This window comes from Protopterus annectens, chromosome 9.part0, assembly GCF_019279795.1.
Source record: "Protopterus annectens isolate FY-2018-M chromosome 9.part0, PAN1.0, whole genome shotgun sequence".
NCBI lineage: Eukaryota > Metazoa > Chordata > Ceratodontiformes > Protopteridae > Protopterus > Protopterus annectens.
In genome coordinates, this window is record NC_056743.1 from 1140161431 (window position 1) to 1140181931 (window position 20501).

The window sequence follows — 20501 nt, forward strand, 5'->3', positions numbered from 1 at the left end:
GGCTATCGACCCATGGGCTATTTTAAGCTTAGCCGTTTCATCCCAATGTAATAGCACAGAAATGCTAGTCAATACCTAAGAATGCATTTAGTGATGACTGCCCATGTCCAGGATGGTTGTGGGTGCTATCCCTGGTAAGAATTTACAGTACTGCATCCACTCGTCCAGGTTCCTCTTGAACAGTGTCATAGAGGTGCGCTGTTTCACATAAATTGGTAGCCTGTTCCAAACACTCGGCACGTGCTGGGAGATATATATGTCCCTCCAGCATGTTCTATTTATGTCGCAGGTCATATTTAAGTCCCTGGAACTTTTATGGATATGCAGCATTCTTCATTAGGTTTGAGTCTTGGATTGCTCTATAGGCAAGGCATAAGTCTCCCCTAAGAAGTCTATTTGATATGGAGTATAGTGACAGGGACTTTAGTCGGTCTGTGTAAGGCACATGCTAGAGCCCCTTGATCTTCTTTGTTAGAAACCTATGAGGTCTCTCCAATTGCTGCAGGTGCTTTCTACGGTACATGCTGATCTGGGCATTATACTTTATTATGGACAGGATTAATGCTGAGTATAAAGGAGTTATAACCTCTTTTATTCTTAAGGCGATGCCTTTACTAATCAAGTGTGCTATGTAGAAAGCCTTCTTTACTACAGTAGACACATTGTGGTTGAAGTTAAGGTCGCAGTCTACTTGTGATCCCAGGTCTCTTACCACTTTGTGGGTACGTATGATATTGTTGTTGATTTGATAGTGTGAAGGGGCATTGTTTGTGCTGAAGGGACTGATGATGCATTTGTTTGCAGTCATATTGAGACTATGAGTAATAGACCAGTCGTTCATCTGTGTGAGATCCTCCTGGAGTATACTGACATCATTTGGGGATTCAATGATTGCACCTAGTTTGCAGTCATCTGCAGACTTGGTCAGCCACAACCCCTTAGTTTAGACCAAAATGTCTGAGAAGTATATACCAAACAGTAGGGGCCCAGCACTGAGCCCTGTGGCACCCGCTGGTAACAGGTCTGCTGGTTGATGTGGAGTTACCCACTTTGATAGTGTGTGCCCAGTTTGTGAGCCAGATGGCAACCCATCTTCCAACAAAGGGGTCTACATTCAGTTTGCTAAGTTTATCGGTAATGCCTGAATATGGGATTGTACAGAAAGCCTTTGCTAAGTCAAGGCATGCTGTGTGCACAGATTTGCCCTTGTAAGAGGCCTTGGTCACGTTTTCAAAGAAATCCACCAGATTTAACAGGCAGGATCTGACCTTGAAGAAGCTGAATTGTAGGATCCAGGGTTTGGAGGTCACCTATGTCTTTATTTATGAGGTCTATAATGATACGTTCTATGGCCTTATAGATGAGGCTGGTCAGGCTTATGGGTCTGCAATTCCCTGGTCTATTGCTATGCCACCTTTGTGGAGTGGAATACCTACTGATGCTCCTCATTATGCAGGAATAAAGCCTGTGGTTAGGCTATGATTGAAGAAGGTACTTAAAGGTGATGCTCGTTAAGGTTTTAGCCTGTTTAGAAGACAGCTTGGGATGTCATCTGGTCCCATAGATGCTGTGTTTTTTGCCTTGGACAAGGCTTTGAGGACCAGTTCTTCAGATATGTAGGGTGGGGGAAATTTTATGATAAGTTAGGAGGGGATAAGGGAGTGAAATTTTCAACAAACCTATCCGCTAACAGGTTTGCTAAATTTGTGGAGTCAGTGTGTGTGATACCACTGGTCACTAGTTCGGCACATGCTTGGCTCCTACCTTTTAGGCTACATACATAGCTGAAAAAGACCTTAAGGTTATCCTTGGCTATACTTGCTAAATTTCTCTCAAAGGAGCCCATAGAGTATCTGACAAGTTGTCTTATTTCCCTGTTGAGGATTAGGAGGGTGCTTTTCCATTGTTGGGGCCTTGCCATAGTTTTCTTAGACAGCAACTGTTTGCATTTATTGTAAAGTTTGTTGATGCTGGATGTCCACCATGGCAACTTGTTTTATTTGGGGGTCTGGCTTTGATTCTTTCTGGTACAGCCGAGTTTATACACTTATGCAAGTGATTATACAGGGCTTTAGTATAAGCTTTGGCATAGTTACCACTTCCAGCTTGGGGTGGAGCTTGGAATGTATAATTTGCCTTCGTGAAGTTTTTTAGTCTGATTTCACCCTTTTTGAGTTCTGGTGTTAGTGCCAGCTCATAGGTGACTGATTTGTGGTAAGATTTAACTAATGAGGGTCAGACAGGTGTGGCAGTGCATCTGTTTGACATGTTAGTGAGGGCCAGCTCTAGAATGTTTGTTCCTCTTGTAGGGGGCATGAACACTGTTCCAGAGCATTTGAATTAACAAAGTCAAGGAACTTCTGCACTTGTGAGTTAAAGCTAGCATAGGGTTTCCAGTTAATAGTGGGATAATTGAAATCCCTCATAACCGGAGTGTTTAGTAAAATTTGGATTGTCTCCAGTTTGGTCAAGTAGGCTTTGTGGGCATTGTGACACATGGAAGGTGATCTATAACTTGCTAAGATTTAAATGGGGGGTCTTACCCACTGTAACCTGGACTTGGAGTAACTCAATTGACTTGTCCAGTCTAATTATATGGAAGGTGATTGTATCTCTAATATAGATTGAAACACTACTTCCTTTTGTCTATATATGTTCATTTTGCGGTCTAAAGTTGTGAAAGGCATTGTAGCCTTGCAAGGCTGGGGTACTCTCTGAGGCCTTGAACAAGGTTTCTGTGACTGCACAGACAATATACATCTTCTAGTGATAGCAGTGCCTCTAGGGAGTGCAGTTTTTGGTTTAAGCTCCTAGCATTTAGCAGTGTGGCCCTTATTTTGCTCTGATTGGCGAAGTTCACGTCTGTAATGTTCTCGGGACCTTGCCTAAAAAAGGCACTATGGAGGAGGCAAGAGCATTTGCCAGCAGCCAGATGTCTAGATGTGTCAGGTATCTGAGTTCCAGGCTCTTATGGTAAGTCAACCCTATCTCATTTTCCACAGATTCAGGGTTTCTTTACAAACTAGTCTTTCTTTTATGCATAAAGTGGTATCCATAGGTTCATAGGTTCATACTAGGCTATCTGCCCTGGGGCAATTATAAGCCTAGCCCGATTCTGTATGGCTTACGCCACCCCTTGATTTGAGTTTACTGTGCCCTTTTTAAGGTTTAGTTTACTGTGCCTCTGTCTAATAGTGACACGGGAGTAATCCCTGGGACAAACCTATGATCCCCCATCCACTTATCGAGATTCCTCTTGAAGAGATTCAGTGAGGTGCTCTGCCTCACATGAACTGGAATTCTATTCCAGAGTGAAGGGTTTCCACACAGATCCAAGTTTACTTTAAGCCAAACTAGTCATGTCCTTGTTTCTTTCCTACCCAAAAAGCTAAGGATACTGTAGCAGTGGTCAATATGCCAAACATAGTACAGTTGTGTAAGTAAACGTATAACAGTAGATATTTGAATGATCACTGCAGCAGTAGCTGCTCCCTCCCAACATCCCCTTTATTTTGTAATACATTCTTTTGCCATGGTGTGGGCAGTCATATCTTTTTACTTCTAGCTCAGTCTCCTGCTCTCAGCTAACATGATAGTTCTGAAGAGCTTGGCTCTCAAACCAGTCTTTTTAACAGCACAGCTCATGCTGTCTAACAGTTTTGGCATGTGGAAGGTGCCCTAAAGGTTTGGAAGGTGGCTATCTGTTATATCCTTGCAGGACATAAACCCATATAGCTAAAGTTTCTGCAACGGTGTTCATTCGAATATCTACTGTTGCGGTAAGTTTTCACACACAACTGTACATTGTGTTTCTCCAGCAGGACTCTTTTATACTAGCTTTCCTGTTTAATTGCAACTTCTTGGTACCTTTAACATTTGATTTAAGTAACATCTTTACTTTGCGTGTATATTTGTGTGGAATGCATGATTGCAATAAATGCTAACATAGATCACAAGTGTTATGAGTACCACCCCTGCATAGGCATTCATTCATTTATTTCCAAACTAGCAAATAAGCAATTGGTAGTAGTGATAGGAATTCACATATTGATGACACCGTATACATTGAATAACTGTTTCTTCCCAGCGCAGACATTTCGTTAACAGTTATTTAAAAGTCTTTACTTTACTTTTGGTATAGTAGTAATGGAACTACGCATTAAATGCTTTATGATTCAGTGTTTACATTTGCAGTCACATTTTATGGAATTTGTTGATATTCACATTTGCTTTTGTAGGCTGCTCAACTATGCAACAGTAAAATACATTAGCACCATTTTATCATCAGGTATCTATGGAATAATATGTGACATTAGTGTAAATCATTGGCAAGAATTGCATGAACTCAGCATGGACTCTGACAAAAGATGATAAGCATCTAGTAAAAGGCTTTAAAAGACTTACTGGATTAGAATCTACCTATTACCTGGAAATGCTGAAGCATTTATTGCACAAAAAGGTTATACACAAAACATGTTTTATGATGGAAGCATCATAAACTACTACAGTAAACTCTCAGTTAACAAGTAACCAGAACTCTCAAGCAACCAGAAAAAAATCGAAGAAATACAGAATAATTTTCATGTTGCACTTTCTGTTTCCTTCCTGCAGAATCATATCTTATGTTTTTAGAATTTTAAAAATGAAGATAGGAATATACTCTCCCCAACCTAAGAACAAGTCAAACCAAACAAATAGTATAGGGTACAGTAATAGTCAGTCCTGTTTTTAATAGTAACTCTCAAGCAACTAGAAACTACAGTCATCCGGCATTTACCAATCCCCATGGATTAACTGAGTTAACATGAATTAACATGGTTAACTGAGAGTTTACTGTATTTAAAGACTGAGGTTCAAATACTAGTAGGAAGCACTTAAGCATTTAGTTATCATTGTAAAAGCAGTGCAATTGTTATCACCATTGTAAAGGTATTAGAGAAAAAGAGACTTATATGACTTCTATTTCCTTGATGCTCACAGAGAATTAGAGTTCTCTCCTCCACTTACCCACACTGTCCAGTTCATCGTTCACCTTCTGTGACAAAAGCTGTACCAGATTCTTCCTTTTCAGTTGTAAAACTTTGGCTGGGTTTTCACAGCAAGCTGATATGGCCATTACATAAAGAGCAACCTCTCCTGATGTGAACTTGAGTCCTGTGAAAACCCAAAACAGAAAGAATTGTAAAACAAAGGAACAAAGCCATTAAAAGAAATGAACAGTAAGCTTAAACTAGAGTTTTTGTAAATGATAAGCTGGTGCGGCAAAACACTTAAGGATCTGTATGTTACTGTCTTATCTATTTCTCAGATCTCCAGATATCAAACTAGGGTCTCTGTTAAGCAAAACTCATGGCTGATTATAAGCTGGGAGTCACTGAGAAGTCCATCACTGACATATAAACACTCCAACAGGTGCTTGCACTTGCCAAAAAAAGCTGGTATACAAAAAATGGGCTGAAACACAATGCCAACAAGCACAACATTGTAGTATGTGGTAAGCACTCCCTGAATCTATCTTCTAGCATAGATAATGCATCACTTTAAAAATGAAAAGGTGATGAGAGACCTTGGCACTTGGAAGGACAGCTTCCTCACATTTAACCATCACAGTGGTGGTTAGAAAATCCTTTTATCTTACACATCTCGTAGCAAAAGGTATGTCTTCTAGATCAAAAGAAGTCCTTAACTCTTTTTACTATACACTGATTAGGCTCATCATTGAGGACAAAATTGCCTTTGAGATGTACATTACTAAGCATATCAAACAATTGGAAATGCCCCAGAGATTGGATTAAAAACCTGAACCATCAAGAAACAATGGAGGTTTTATCTCTATATTAACTTCCATTTATACTCCTTGGGGTTGGTCTGTGCCTCCTTTATAGGACTACAAGGGATCTGGTAGTTCAGGAATTCCTATATAAATAGAATATATATATATATATATATATATATATATATATATATATATATATATAGATATATATTCATAGATTAGTACTAAGCTAACTGCCCTTGTGAGTCATTTTAAGCCTATCTAAATCTGCTCCATCAAATAACTAAGACAAGGTGGAGGGATAGATTTGTAACACAATACCTACCTCTTTTTGTAACAAACTTCATCTCCAAGTTAAGCAATATGACAAATTGCCAACCTTTAAAAAGGAGCTGGACAACTAGATGGATATTCAGAAATTCGCTCCTGCTATGACTGACCTAACCCTCTTTGAAAAGGGAGGCAAGGTCTAAGGGTAGGTACTGGTATGGCAGAAATGGTCCTATGGCTCCGGAGTCTTGCAATTCCTAAGATCCTGAGCTCGTATGATACATGATGCACTTCAAATTATTAAGGCTGACAGGCAAGTTAGCAATGCCTTTCTAAGCAGTTTGAGACTGAGAATCCTTTGTTGTTCCTAGTTCTAGTTCTGCTGCTGGTTGAAACAATGGCAACAGTTCAGCGTTTGTACAGACTGACCTATAAAGTTACATGGTGGGCTGGCAGTATCATGGGAGAGAAACTGCTAACATGTGGGAATGGAAGACCTATAGTGTAAAGGCATCCTGTTTTTGCTGTTGCATGGAGTCCCTGGAAATCCATGCTACAGTGCTACTGCACACATTTTCAGGACACTCACCCATAACAGTTCCAGATTAGGGTGTCACAACTTCTAAACAGAGAAAATTATTTAATAGGAAAAGTATTCTCCCAGGTGTGTGTGTGTGTGTGGGGGGGGGGGCAAGCAGGTTATAGCTTCAGCTGATACTGCTATAACCAAGTGCTTGACTGACCTAAACATATTAATTCCACATCAAAGCAGGTGAAAGTGGTCCTAATTCCAAGAGTGGAAAATACATTTGTTTGAATTATTTTGTCACAAATCAACTAGACAGACTTTATGATTAAAAACACAAATCTAGGATTTTGCATAAAGCCAATCATTAAAAGTCGTTATTACCTTTTTGCACTCGGTTGACTGCATCATCCTTCAGTGCCTTTAGGAGTTGCTTTTCCTTAGCAAGACTGTGATTCTGTGCCAGACGAAGGCCAATTAGGATACTTGGATTTGGTGAAGACTGGTTGTTTATTGACCTGACCATTGATCTCAGAAGAGAAGCGATTAGTGGCTGTTGGTCAGCAGGAATAGCTGGAAAATACAAATAGAGAAAGAGACCAGCATTAAACAGCACATGCCCTGATTAGAATGGTTTTCATGTTGGGCAGCTTTGCAGATACCCTAGAATCAAGGCTAGTATTAACATTAGTACATCACTGGACTTTTGGAATGAAATCTTCTTGACAGCAGGGTTTTCCAGGCTTGAATGTACAAGTCAGTCATTTGATTAATGAAGCACTATCTCTGCACAGAATGTTATACTTTGTTTCTTTATCTATTTGTATTTTGTTAACTGGGTTGACCTTCCTTGGCAAAGTCCAATAGCAAATGGGACCTGAAGGGAAAAAAACTCCCAAAATATGAACAAAAAACTCTAAAATATAATACAACAATGCAAAACAGAAAGTCATATAAAAGGCATAAAAACAGCAAACACACATGCACACGTGGATAGAAACATGCATGGTAATGGTGGAATGTGCGGTTCATCAAATGTGTTCTAAGTGGTGTGAATTTGCTGAATGTCAGGTTTGCCAAATGGTGCAGAGTGCAAAGCAGTTGTTGAAATGTGGCATAGGGATTGTCAGGTGGGCGCTGGTATTAGTGAGTAGGAATTTGTGTATGCAAGTGTTTGGAGTGTATGGTTAGAGTACGGGTTAGTTGTACTCCTGCTTCTAACCATAACGCTACACCTTATCTTAGAAAAAAACCTTTCCATAACACTGCCACTATGAAAAGAAAAAGCTTCGTATTATGGGAGAGTGTTAGTGTGAATATTGTAAAAGAAAATTGTTTTTGTTTTTTTACTTGCAGTCTTTTGCACTTTCAGGGTTAAGTGCTTATATTACTAATGTTTAAATGTTTTTGCCAGTGGTTTTGCATTTGTCATTTGGGCATTTGAATCAAGCATAATAGAATCAATACTATCGCTGTCGCTCTGTGTGTGTGTGTGTGTGTGTGTGTGTGTGTGTGTGTGTGTGTGTGTGTGTATATATATATATATATATATATATATATATATATACATATATATATATATATACATATATATATATATATATATATATATATAAATATATATATACATATATATATATATATATATATATATATATATATATATATATATATATATATATATATATATATATATATAATCTTCTCTCTCCCTCCCTCTCTCTATGTGTTTTTATATAGATATATATATATATATATATATATATATATATATAGAAACACACATGCATGCACACACACACACACACACACACACACACACACACACACACACACACGCATATGCGTATATTCAGTGTAATCAACCACTGTGATGCAGGAGTACACAGAGAAAATGACACAGGCATCAAATCATTAAGATACTCCCAAACAGATGGACATTTCATTAGATGAAACAGAGATATGTAGTTTTAATACTCTGAGGATTAGCCATTACAACATATATATATATATATATATATATATATATATATATATATATATATATATATATATATAAATGGTTCTCCTGCATTTTGTTGAATGTACATTTGGTTGACAAATGCTACAGATGGTATACAGTGCCAAAGATTTGGATAGCCGAATTTCCAAAATTTCAACAATATGTTTCTTTGAGACAGGTGAGTGTGGTTTGGCAGGTGTAAAAGTGTCAAGGATAGGTTGTGTGTGTGTGTGTGTGTGTGTGTGTGTGTGTGTGTGTGTGTGTGTGTGTGTGTGTGTGTGTGTATTTTAGGTTTAGGTTTGGGTTAAGGTAAGGGGATAGATGCAGTGCTGGTAATGTGTGTTTGTGCGGATTTGTGTGTCTGACTGTGTTGTGTAGTGGCAGTGTTGTGGGAGTTTTTATTTAAGGTAAGGTGCAGAGTTAAGGTTGGGAGTTAAGAGCAGCGTGAGAGTTAGCACCCATTACTAAGGTGATACAGGGGGGCTGTGCCATATTGCATCACGTTAGTAATACAAAAAAAAAAAGTAAGGCTTGCTAGCCTTAATCCCAATCCAACAACTTACCTTAGGAAAACATTTTCTATAACACTACCACTACACAAGACAACTCTGACACACACAACATAGAAAATGCACACACACACACACACACACACACACACACACACACACACACACACACACACACACACACACACACACACACACACACACAAGCGAGAGCGCACTTGCACTCCTATCTTTCTTCCCATAACTCTGCCATTATTCAGATGAATTGATGAATCTGAGGCTATTGTTATTGGAGAATTTAGTGTGAAAATGTTAGAAAAATATGTATTTGAACATATATAAAGTGCTAGTTAAAAAGCAAATAGTATATAATGCATTTTATTCTATTAATAATATGGCAATAAGAATGATTTTACATGTAATTGCTTGAAGCTTTGGAGCTGCAATGTATTTGAACTCTGACCCTGGCAGTAGCCAGCTCAGCAAGCTTATGTTTTTCACTAATGATTATCTACTGGGTCAGGAAATTAAATGTATAAAGCATTGAAAATCTTCTTCTCCTTCCTCTGGGACAATTGGCCTTGTAAATGTTATCGGGATAAGACGCAGCTGTTGGGAGAATGTTGCAAGAAGAACAAAGAGGTGTATTACAAGACTGAACCAACTATTGTATTCGAGCAGGCCTTAAACCTTGAAGGAGTAACATTTACAGAGAGACATTCTAACTGACCAGGTGCTTTGCAAGGCTGTATTATTCCCAAGGGAAAACTTTTAAAATGTATAACATCAGCTTTTCATATGAATAGAATATTGTAAACCATAGTGATGTAGGTGCCCTCTGACTGACCACGTCAGTAAGGTGGGCACAGCTTGAATGTTAAACCTATATAAAATTGTGTACTTCCTGCATCATGTCAGACAAAATTCTGTACTTGTATGTTTTTTTGCCTCCTGGTGTACACTAGTAAACTTTTGCATCTGAGCCTCCTGTGTTGTAACTTTGTTTTTATTTAACAGTTTGGTCCTTCGGACCGGAAACCCTCAGACAGCTACAGATCAGAGTGTACCGGTGGTTGAACACTGTGCAGGAGAAGCTACCGAAATGGTTCTTCTTGAAATACGAAAGACCTCTGATTGAATTGTCATTTTGAGAGGCTGGCCACTTTCTGATCTGTGGCCGAAGAGCGGTCTCGAACTGGTCGACCCAGGAGGCTCAGGTAGGAAGATATTTGCCTTTTTTCTGTTTTAGATCAGGGACTAGGTTACAGTAAATGTCATTGTCAGAGATTTGTTATACAGATCAGGGACAAAAGGAAATTACTGTATATTTTGTCAGAGATCAGGGAAACAGAATAAGGTAGGCAGTTATTCTAGATAAACTGTGTAAGGAATTGAAATACCACGTGGTGAAAAAGGGTTACGTAACATTTTCTTTAATATGGGAAATCAGTGCACTAAAACATCGCGAGATCCGCCCTTAACTGAAGATGCAAAATATATGCAATTGCAACGGGCTGATAATGTTAGGTATTATACAAAATGGGTTAATAAATACGGATTCGATGGTAAATTAGATAAAATTTCATTAGTTAAACTCTTAAAACAACTGAAATCTGACGCAGAAGGTCAGGCAAAAAAGCAACAGCAATTAGGCATTCCTCAGGCACGCAGGTGGATTGAGGAAGTAAACCGAAGGGAACAGAAAACTAAAAATGCTAAGATGCTGTTTTTAGACAAAGAAGATAATAACATAGTAATAGCGATGGCTCCTCCTCCCCCGCCCCCTCCGATGCCTTTTGCAGGATATGAAGCGGGTGGACAAGCTAGTCCACCTCCACGTTATCCTGACGTCACAATGACACTAAAACCATTTGTTAGAGATCCTATTGAAACTAGGTCCCGGAGACGTAAAACACTTGGGGACACAGACTAGTATCAAATAAGAAAAAACACACTAGAGGAAAGTGAGGAGGAAATCTGTCCACTTATCGAGGTACCAAATCCTCAGGCAGGACAGGAAGGGCAGGACCCAACACTTCTAGTATATAGACCATGGACACTGGAGGATATCCGGAAAGCTACAGAGGGAATTCCCCATCCAAAAGTCAATTATACAAAGGTTTTACAAGATTTACAAGGTATGAGACTAAGTTGCCACTTGAATGGGGAAGAAGTAGAAAATGTAGTTAGGCAAATTGTGGGTCCAGACTGGCACATGATTTGTGGCACCTGGAATCCTCGTAATGCAGAGCTTAAACCACTCCCACATAGTGACGCAGAACTAGACAACAGAGTAAAAGGTCTTACAGACCGAATTTCTGAAAAATGGAAACCTAGAGCAGATTGGACTTGCATTAATCAATGCATACAACAAGAAAATGAAACTGTAGATGCGTATTATGGTAGATTATTGGAATGTTTCAATAACCATAGTGGTATGGCTATTCCTGAAAATCAAACACATGATACCTCGTATGAACAGCAACTGAAAAATGCGTTTTTGAAAGGTTGCATTGCACCTATCAGTAGCTTCATTACGAAGCATATGATAGATCATCGAACAAGTAGGCTACAAGCCTTACTTGAATATGCTAGACATGCTGAACGACACTTTAATAGTAAAAAGAAAAAGAAGACACAGGTCTTCACAGCTGAAGACGGAGCTGAGGTCTTTGTAGTACAGTCAGGTAAAAAGGGTAAGAAAAATGCCCAGGGAAATAGACAATCTGACAAACGGTCAGAAGATTTTGAGGAAAGAAAAAAGAAAGGTGAGTGCTTTAAGTGCGGAAAGAAAGAACATTTAGCGAGGGATTGCAGGCAGAATAAAAAGGTAACCACAGAAAGCAAGGATGATGAAGACTGACTATATGATAGTGATGGAAGTCAGAGATCATCAGGAAAAGTTAACAAACAAAGAACAAACGTAAATGTAGTAGAAGGAACAGAGGAAGTGCAAGTAGATATGGAGGATGAAGAAAGTGAAATTTTAGATTTGGCATTACTGAGCTTGGAGCTCTATCTGGCAGACACGAAACCGTAAGTTACACTTCTGGTGGAGGAGAGGGAAGTAAAATTTCTGTGTGACTCAGGGGCGTCACGGACTTTGATACACCCCTCCAAGTTACCAGAATATTCCGAATCACCTGATTATATATTAGTGAAAGCAGCAAACGGACAGCTATATAGGGAGCCACTCTCCCATGATATAGCAATAACTGACCCTGTTTCAGGTATGACTCAGAAAAGTAAAATTGTAGTTTCTGCAAAATGTCCAGTAAACTTACTGGGAAGAGATCTTATGCAGATATTTGGCATAGCGGTAGTTCCCACTATGCAGGGTATGGAGGCACAAAGACAAATGGATACTTTCGTGGTGCAAACGGAGGGTGAAACTTTTTATTGGTACAGCCAGGACCTAGTTACAACTGGTCCAGGGGCAGTAACTGAGGAACTGATGAACGTAGCCATCAGTAAGGCCCCCTCCCTTGACACTGACCGACAGCATTTGTTACACTGTACTCTATACTACTGTAGTATACCAGGACCCGATAAAGAATATGAGCAAGAGTTATTCAAAAATCCTGCAAACAGATTAGTATTACGAACCTTGTACTGGGATACTGAGGGAAACAGTGTGGTAAGCTGTTCATTACCTCTGGAATTCATAGCACTGTACAAGTCTAATCGACTACCACATGTCAGCTTAACGAAAAGCAAGAATGTGAAATGGGCAGACTTAGGAGAAAAAGTAACAAGGTGGGAAAAACAAACTGATTCAGAATTATCAGAGCAGGGAATACAAAAACAGAAATTGAATTGGCTAACACAGACGCATCCAGCTGTACACTTACAAACTAGTGAGGACAGCTGATTAGCATTCTTATTAGAAGAAGAAGAAAAAAACCTTGTGTGATATACCAAAGATTCTTTGGTCAGCAGGCAAATCAGATGTAGGACGACTTATTCGAACAGCAGGACCAGTTAGTATTACACCAAAATCAGCATTTAGACCACAGAAAAGACAGTACCCCTTGAGGAAAGATGCAGAACAGGGAATCAAGCCTATTATAGCAGCATTACTCAAGGAAGGAGTACTGGTAGAATCTCTTGATTCACCATGTAATACCCCTCTATTTCCTGTTAAAAAAGCAAACAGGGAATGGTGGATGGTACAGGATTTACAAGCTGTAAACAATGCAATAATACCCAGGGCACGTACGGTGCCAGACCCACACACCTTGTTGAATGATTTGAAGCCACAACAAAAGTATTTCACTGTGGTAGATATAAACAATGCTTTCTTTTCAATATCTATACATCCTAATAGCCAGTATTGGTTTGCATTTACATTTCAGGGTAAAAGGTATACCTATACTCGGCTACCACAGGGATATTGTGAGAGTCCAACAATATTTGCACAAGAAATGGCTAGCAACCTGGCAGGGTTTACCCCACCAGGAGGTAGTCAAATTCTGCTTTATGTAGATGACATTTTGCTAGCAGCCCCCACCCAGCATCAATGCAGGGAGCATACTACAGCGTTATTGAAATTTTTAGCAGCACAAGGACATAAAGTAAACAAAAGTAAGTTACAACTTTGGAAAAAACAGGTTAGATATCTAGGATATGTAATATCCAATGAAGGTAGAATATTAGATGAAGACAGAAAAACAGCAATTTTACAAGCACCCAAACCGGCAACCAAGAAGGAAATGATGTCCTTCCTGGGAACGACTAATTTTTGTCGAAGCTGGATACCAAACTATGCTTTAGAGTCTGCTCCACTGGCTGATTTAATATATAAAACACCAATGGCAGCACAAGATTTGTTACAATGGACACCCGAGGCAGAGACAGCTTTCTGCAGACTAAAACAATTGATAGCTTCATCATTAGTTTTAGGACTTCCGAATTACCATAAACGATTCTTTCAGACCGTAGATTGTAAACAGGGATATATGATGTCAGTTCTGACGCAACAGCATGGGGATAAGCAATGCCCCATAGCTTACTATTCATCACAGTTAGACCCAGTGGCATGATCGTTGCCTCACTGTGTGCAAGCAGTGGTCGCAGCTGCAATGGCAGTACAGGCTTCAGCCTCAGTAGTGTTATTCCACCCTCTCACATTGAGAGTGCCTCATGCAGTCGCGATAATTTTACTGCAAGAAAAAATAGCATATCTTTCTCCTGCTAGACATCTTTCATGCATGACCATACTGCTGAGCCAACCTCATATGGCAATTGAACGTTGTACAACATTGAACCCGTCAACGTTGCTTCCAACCCCTGTGGATGGCACACCGCACAGTTGCCTGCAGGAAATTGAGCAAATAACCTTGCCCAGACAAGATCTCACTGATATGCCCTTGGATAATGCTGAGGTGACATTTTACGTAGATGGCTCGTGCAGAAGGGGCCCTACAGGGAAAAATCTAGTGGGGTATGCAGTAGTTACAGATACAGAAACCTTAGAAGCCCAACCCTTACAGCATAACCTATCTGCTCAAGCAGCAGAACTGATAGCCTTAACACGGGCTTGCACTCTAGCGAAAGATAAATGTGTGAACATATATATTGACAGTCAGTATGCTTTCTCTACAGTGCATGTTTTTGCACAACAATGGAAAAACAGGGGAATGATAACTTCCAATGGTAAACCGATTAATCATGCGCAACTTATTTTGAACCTATTAGATTCTATTCAGTTACCTACTAAAGTAACTATTTGCAAATGTTTAGCTCATACAAAACAACAGGATAGAATTTCAAAAGGGAATGCAAAAGCTGATGCAGCTGAAAAGCAAGCAGCCTCAGACTCAGAAACTTTACTTTTAACCGAGGAATTACAGCCCTCTGAGATTTTAGATCTAGAAATGTTAAAAACAATGCAGACATTAACTAAAAAGGCAGAGAAACAGAAATGGGAGAAACGAGGTGCAATCTTCGAAAATGGACTGTATGTCTCCAAAGAGAAAAAAACAATATTGCCGTCTAATTTATTTAGATATGCAGCTTTGTTGAGCCATAGGGAGTGCCATGTCTCAACAGGGGGGATGGTACAGTTAGTAAATCGAATATTCCAAACATATGGATTCACAAACTATACACAAAACTTTTGTGCAGCATGTCATATTTGTAATAAACATCATGTACAAGGGGCATTCAAACCCAAGCAAGGAAGTTTTCCTATACCACCATATCCGTTCCATACTATTTGTATGGATTTCATATAATTGAATAAATGTGAAGGGAAAAAATACTGTTTAGTAATTATAGATATGTTTTCTAAATGGGTAGAAGCTTTTCCAATTAAAAATCCGGATGCAGCAACAGTGGCAAAAGCCCTAATAAAAGAAATAATTTGTAGATTTGGCATACCAGAAAGAATCTATAGTGACAATGGGACACATTTTGTTAATCAGACGATTCACCAGCTTGGGAGATTCTTTGGAATCTCTTTGAAGAATCATTGTGCTTACCACCCACAGTCTGCAGGACTGGTGGAAAGGTACAATGGAATTTTAAAAAGCAAGTTGAGAAAGTTAGTGAGTGAGACACAGAAGAACTGGATTTGCTGTTTGCCTTTGGCACTGCTGAACATGAGAAAAGTTCCAAACGTAAAGGGTTTGACCCCCTTTGAAGTGATATTTGGAAGGGCATATTATGTGCCACAGTGGAAAACTCTCATGCCTGCAGAACTAGAGGCTGACAGCTCATTAGCTAACTATATGAGAAAACTGTTAACAAATAAAACTGTTTTGCAGTTGAACTCTTTTTCAGATAAAAGACAGACCAGACCGTTGGAAGCAGTGCTGACCCCTGGGTCCTGGGTTTGGCTGAAGGTTACGAAGAGGAAGAATTGGGCGAGTCCAAAGTGGGAAGGACCGTACCAGGTACTGTTGGCGACGCCTACTGCAGTCAAAGTTGCTGAGAGGTCGTCCTGGGTCCATCTGACGCACTGTAAACCGGTAAAGAATTTTCAACTTGATAAACATTTTGTGACTGATACACAACAAAGGCAGGATGGCCAAGAACAAAACGAGTAAAAATACAGATCAACCCCAGAGATGTTGTTTAATCATCTTGTTGACTATGCATTTACTGACTATGATTGTTGTGACCTTCTTCCTTTTGTTGTGGTTTTTCTACATGTAACCACACAAGTGAAAGTGGAGAGACGTGATGAACTGTCTATAGACTGGCATCCAAACTTTAACACATACCTAGATATGAAGCGTGTATATGTAGAGACTATGAACATTTCAAATTGCTGGGTATGTACTGCTATACCAACAGCATATGGAGGACTGTTAATGTCCGCTGTCCCCTTGGGGATAAATGAGACTTGAGAGAGAATTTACTTTTGATACAGGATCTGTAAGATCACAGGACAAAATTGCATTGTATTTGCCTATTACACAGAAGGGAATTGTATGTTTTTACAAGAATGATACACTTCAAGTGGGTTGGAGTAACTGTAATATAACCATATCTTACAAATGCTATATTAAAGCTAAAGATAGAGGCACTGTTTGTAATACAAATTATGATTCATATTTGAGTTTAATGAAAACAACATTAAGTGATGTGCAGAGAAATCCTGTTTTACATAAACAACTGTCTGTTATAGACAAGAAAATGTTTCATTCAGAATTAACCCGCATCAGTACTAAAGTAGAAAACTGTTATTTTGTTTGTGGGAAAAAGGCATACAAATGGCTCCTGAGAATTGGTCCGGCAGTTGTTTTTTGGGTTATCTGGTTCCGGCCATAAGACATACTGCAGAATTACCTCTAGGTAAGATAGGTAAGATACGAAATGTGAGAGATGTAGCCCGGAAACCTGAAGGTCCAATCGGAAAACCTGTGAACCCGGTGGGAAAAATCAAAGCTGGTTGGAAAGACCATCATTCCGTAAAAGATAAAGAAAAATTGACTCATATGGACTTGAGTGACAGTGTTATATCCTAGGCTGGAATACTTCCAGCATATGGAGCAGTCAAATCGATCTGGGAGTTGAGAAAGCTGTCGAAACTTCTCAAAGTAATGAGTAATGCAACTTTTTCTGCTCTCGAACTAGTGACTGATGAACTGAATGCAATGAGAACTGTCGTGCTACAGAATCGAATGGCTCTTGACTTCACCCTAGCGGCGAGAGGTGGTACGTGTGCGCTTATCAAAGAAGAATGCTGTGCATTTATACCAGACAATCGACATGAAATTAATGATCACCTAGAAGTAATACAGCAGGTATCGGCCATGACTGAACCAGGCCCAAACCCACTGATGAACTTTTTCCAGAGTCTGTTTGGTGGGTGGGGTTCTATCCTAATGAACATCTTGATTGCTATTTGTGTGGGTCTGCTCCTATTAGGAGCATGTGTCTGTTGTGGGATTCCCTGCATGAAAAGATTAATCAAAGATTTTATTGATATATCTGTAACTAAAACTTTGTACCAAGACATTGAGTTAGAGAAATTAATTTCAGATGAAATTTTTTCCGAAGTATAAACTAAATGACTTGCCTGGTTGAAAGTCCTTATATAGGAGAAGGCTGGGGGGCAAAATGACATTGTTTATATTTCTAAATAGAATAAAAGTATTAAAAGGGAGGAAAATGTTAGAAAAATATGTATTTGAACATATATAAAGTGCTAGTTAGAAAGCAAATAGTATATAATGCATTTTATTCTATTAATAATATGGCAATAAGAATGATTTTACATGTAATTGTTTGAAGCTTTGGAGCTGCAGTGTATTTGAACTCTGATAGCAGCAACACACCAAGCTTCCAATTCTAATTCCACCAATAATGTGAATTTTCAAAATGACAGTCGGAACAAGGGAAGGAATGGAAGAAATGGCCGCAAGGGTCGTTATAAGTGAAGGTTTGACAACAGAAACTTTACACAGAAATTCTTTAAATGCATTTCTATTGCAATGTGTTAATTTGTCTGATTTGCACTTGGATAATGATATGTTTAATGTATTAAGTAAGGGGAGCAAATTCGTTCCTACTTTTTTTCCTACATACGCTGATATTTATCTGGAAGTTAAGGCATTTATTCGGAAACTATTACTTAGAGTTTATTTTAAAAAATTTGTTAATTTGAATATCTCAGGTGTAGAAAATGTTAAACAATCTGGAGAAATTGAACTTGATGACAGTCTTATGAATTTATCTATATACAATTATGAATATGATGAATGTGTTTTTGAAGAAAATAATGAATCTTCAGCATGTTTTGAAACTGATAAAGTTTGTAATGTAAATTATATGACTGGTTATGGCAAATTGGAAATGCCCAAGTTTAAAAATGTAAAAAGCAATTTTACTCCAGCAATTTCAGTTCCAGCAATTACAATTTTTCAAAAGGTGCTTCTTAAAGAAACAGAGGCATCATTTAAGGAATTTTGTAAAGAAAAAAAACATTTCAACCTTAATAGGCAGGAGTGGCAAGCCCTAAAAAATCTCAAGGGCTTAAAAGATCAATATATTTTCAAGTGTGCTGACAAGGGGGGTAATTGGGTTATTTTAAGTAAACCCAATTATTGTAGGATGGTTTATAAATTACTTATCAATGATGAAGAATATCAAAAACTTGAAGGTGATCCCCTTAAAATTTACAATGAAGGCTTGTTATTTTTATTAGAAAGGGGAGAGCGATTGGGATTTTTTTCACAGGGTGATGTTAAAAAGATGTATATTAAAGATCCTACCACACCCATATTGTATGCTTTACCCAAAATCCACAAAGATTTGGTTGAGCCTCCTGGGAGACCTATAGTTTCAGGGATAGGCTCCTTTATGGAGAATGTTAACATTTTTTTGGACTCCCAGTTAAAAGTTCATTTAAAGAAAGTTAGTGCCCACATTGGTAACACTCAAGATTTAATTGATGTCATCTCAAAGTTAAGTTGGAATTCCGACTATTATTGGGTGACTATTGATGTTAAATCTCTGTACACAAACATAGACAAAAAGTGGGGACTAGAGGCTATTAATAACATATTAGGTGAGGGACCGAGAACCAATTTTTTAATTTCATTATTAGAGTATTGTTTAACACACAATTATTTTATGTTTAATAATGAATATTTTTTACAAATTAAGGGAACAGCAATGGGGGCAGCCTTTGCCCCCACGTATGCTGTTGCATACATGGATTTTTTTGAAAAGAGATTTATATATCCCACTGAATTTTTCAAGCACAAGGTAGTTTTATACAAGCGCTTCATTGATGATTTAATTTTCATGTGCAAGGGGGATATGCATGATTTTTGTGACTTTTTTGAAATTCTGAATAACAATGAACACAGTCTTTCTTTTTCTTATGAAATAAGTAGAAATGAAATTAATTATTTGGATCTAACTTTGTTCATAAGAAATAATGTCATTGAATTTAGACCATTCAGAAAGAGCACGTCAGTCAACATGTTTTTGCATGCTTCCAGCATGCACCCGCCCCATTTGTTAAAAGCTCTACCTTTTGGAGAATTTAAAATAATTTATTCCCATACAAGTATGAAGAATGAGGTGGGTTATGAATTAAATGAAGTTTTTTTGAGATTAGTGGAAAGAGGGTATGACACAAAACAGTTATCAGATGCAATGGTTAAGGTTATGAATGATAAGAAGGATAGACATTTTACAAATCTTGAACGTGATATTTCTGAACCTTTAATGAGGGAAAGAAATGTGGAGGATTTATTCTTTGTGACCAAGTACACGGCCTTCTCTGAAAAATTTGTTACTTTAGTTAGAAGATTTTGGTACTTGGTGTGTGAGGATGAAGGTATAGGTGAACTGTTTCCACACCACATTATATTTGCTTTTAAAAAAGGAAAAAATTTAAAGGATATATTAAATAATAACTGTTGTAATAAAACAGCCCCCCAGGTCGCTAATGTAGGAACATTTAGATGTAATTCTTGTAGTCTTTGTGATAGGATTATTAACATTAGTTCTATTAATGGCATCATCCATACCCCTAGACATTATTTTAATTGTAAATCCATTGGGGTAGTATATGCCTTGACTTGTAGTTGTCACAATACCTGGTATATTGGTCAAACCAAGAGAATGGTTAGAGTAAGGATTCTGGAACATTTGAGAGATGTTCGTAATTCGAATTTACTTAGCCCTGAAGCCAAACATTTTTTGGAAATTCATGAGGGAAAGATTGATACTTTAAAATATGGAATTTTAGGGAGACCATTTGTTTATAGTTTTGATAACATCACCAATAAACTTTTAGAGTTAGAGACAAGGATGATTCTCAAGTTTAATACTTTAAAGCCCTTTGGTTTAAATTTAGAATTGGGCATGTGATGGAGTTTGGAAATAAATATCTTATATATACATATATAAAAATATTTTATCACAAATATTTCATCAAATAACACTTTATAAATG

The 20501-nt window shown here is 38.2% G+C and overlaps 1 protein-coding gene across 3 annotated transcripts in view; it reads right to left on the reverse strand.

Annotated features, from left to right (window-relative positions):
* The window catches only part of LOC122811872 (transcobalamin-1-like), a 384117-nt gene that overhangs the window by 207441 nt on the left and 156175 nt on the right, over positions 1 to 20501 (reverse strand). For all 3 annotated transcript variants that reach the window (XM_044084008.1, XM_044084007.1, XM_044084006.1), the window contains exons 2-3: positions 6957 to 7145; positions 5008 to 5154 (exon numbers count right to left, since the gene is read on the reverse strand). In XM_044084008.1, coding sequence (XP_043939943.1) covers positions 5008 to 5154; positions 6957 to 7145 — 336 coding nt within the window. The remainder of the gene's footprint in view (positions 1 to 5007; positions 5155 to 6956; positions 7146 to 20501) is intronic.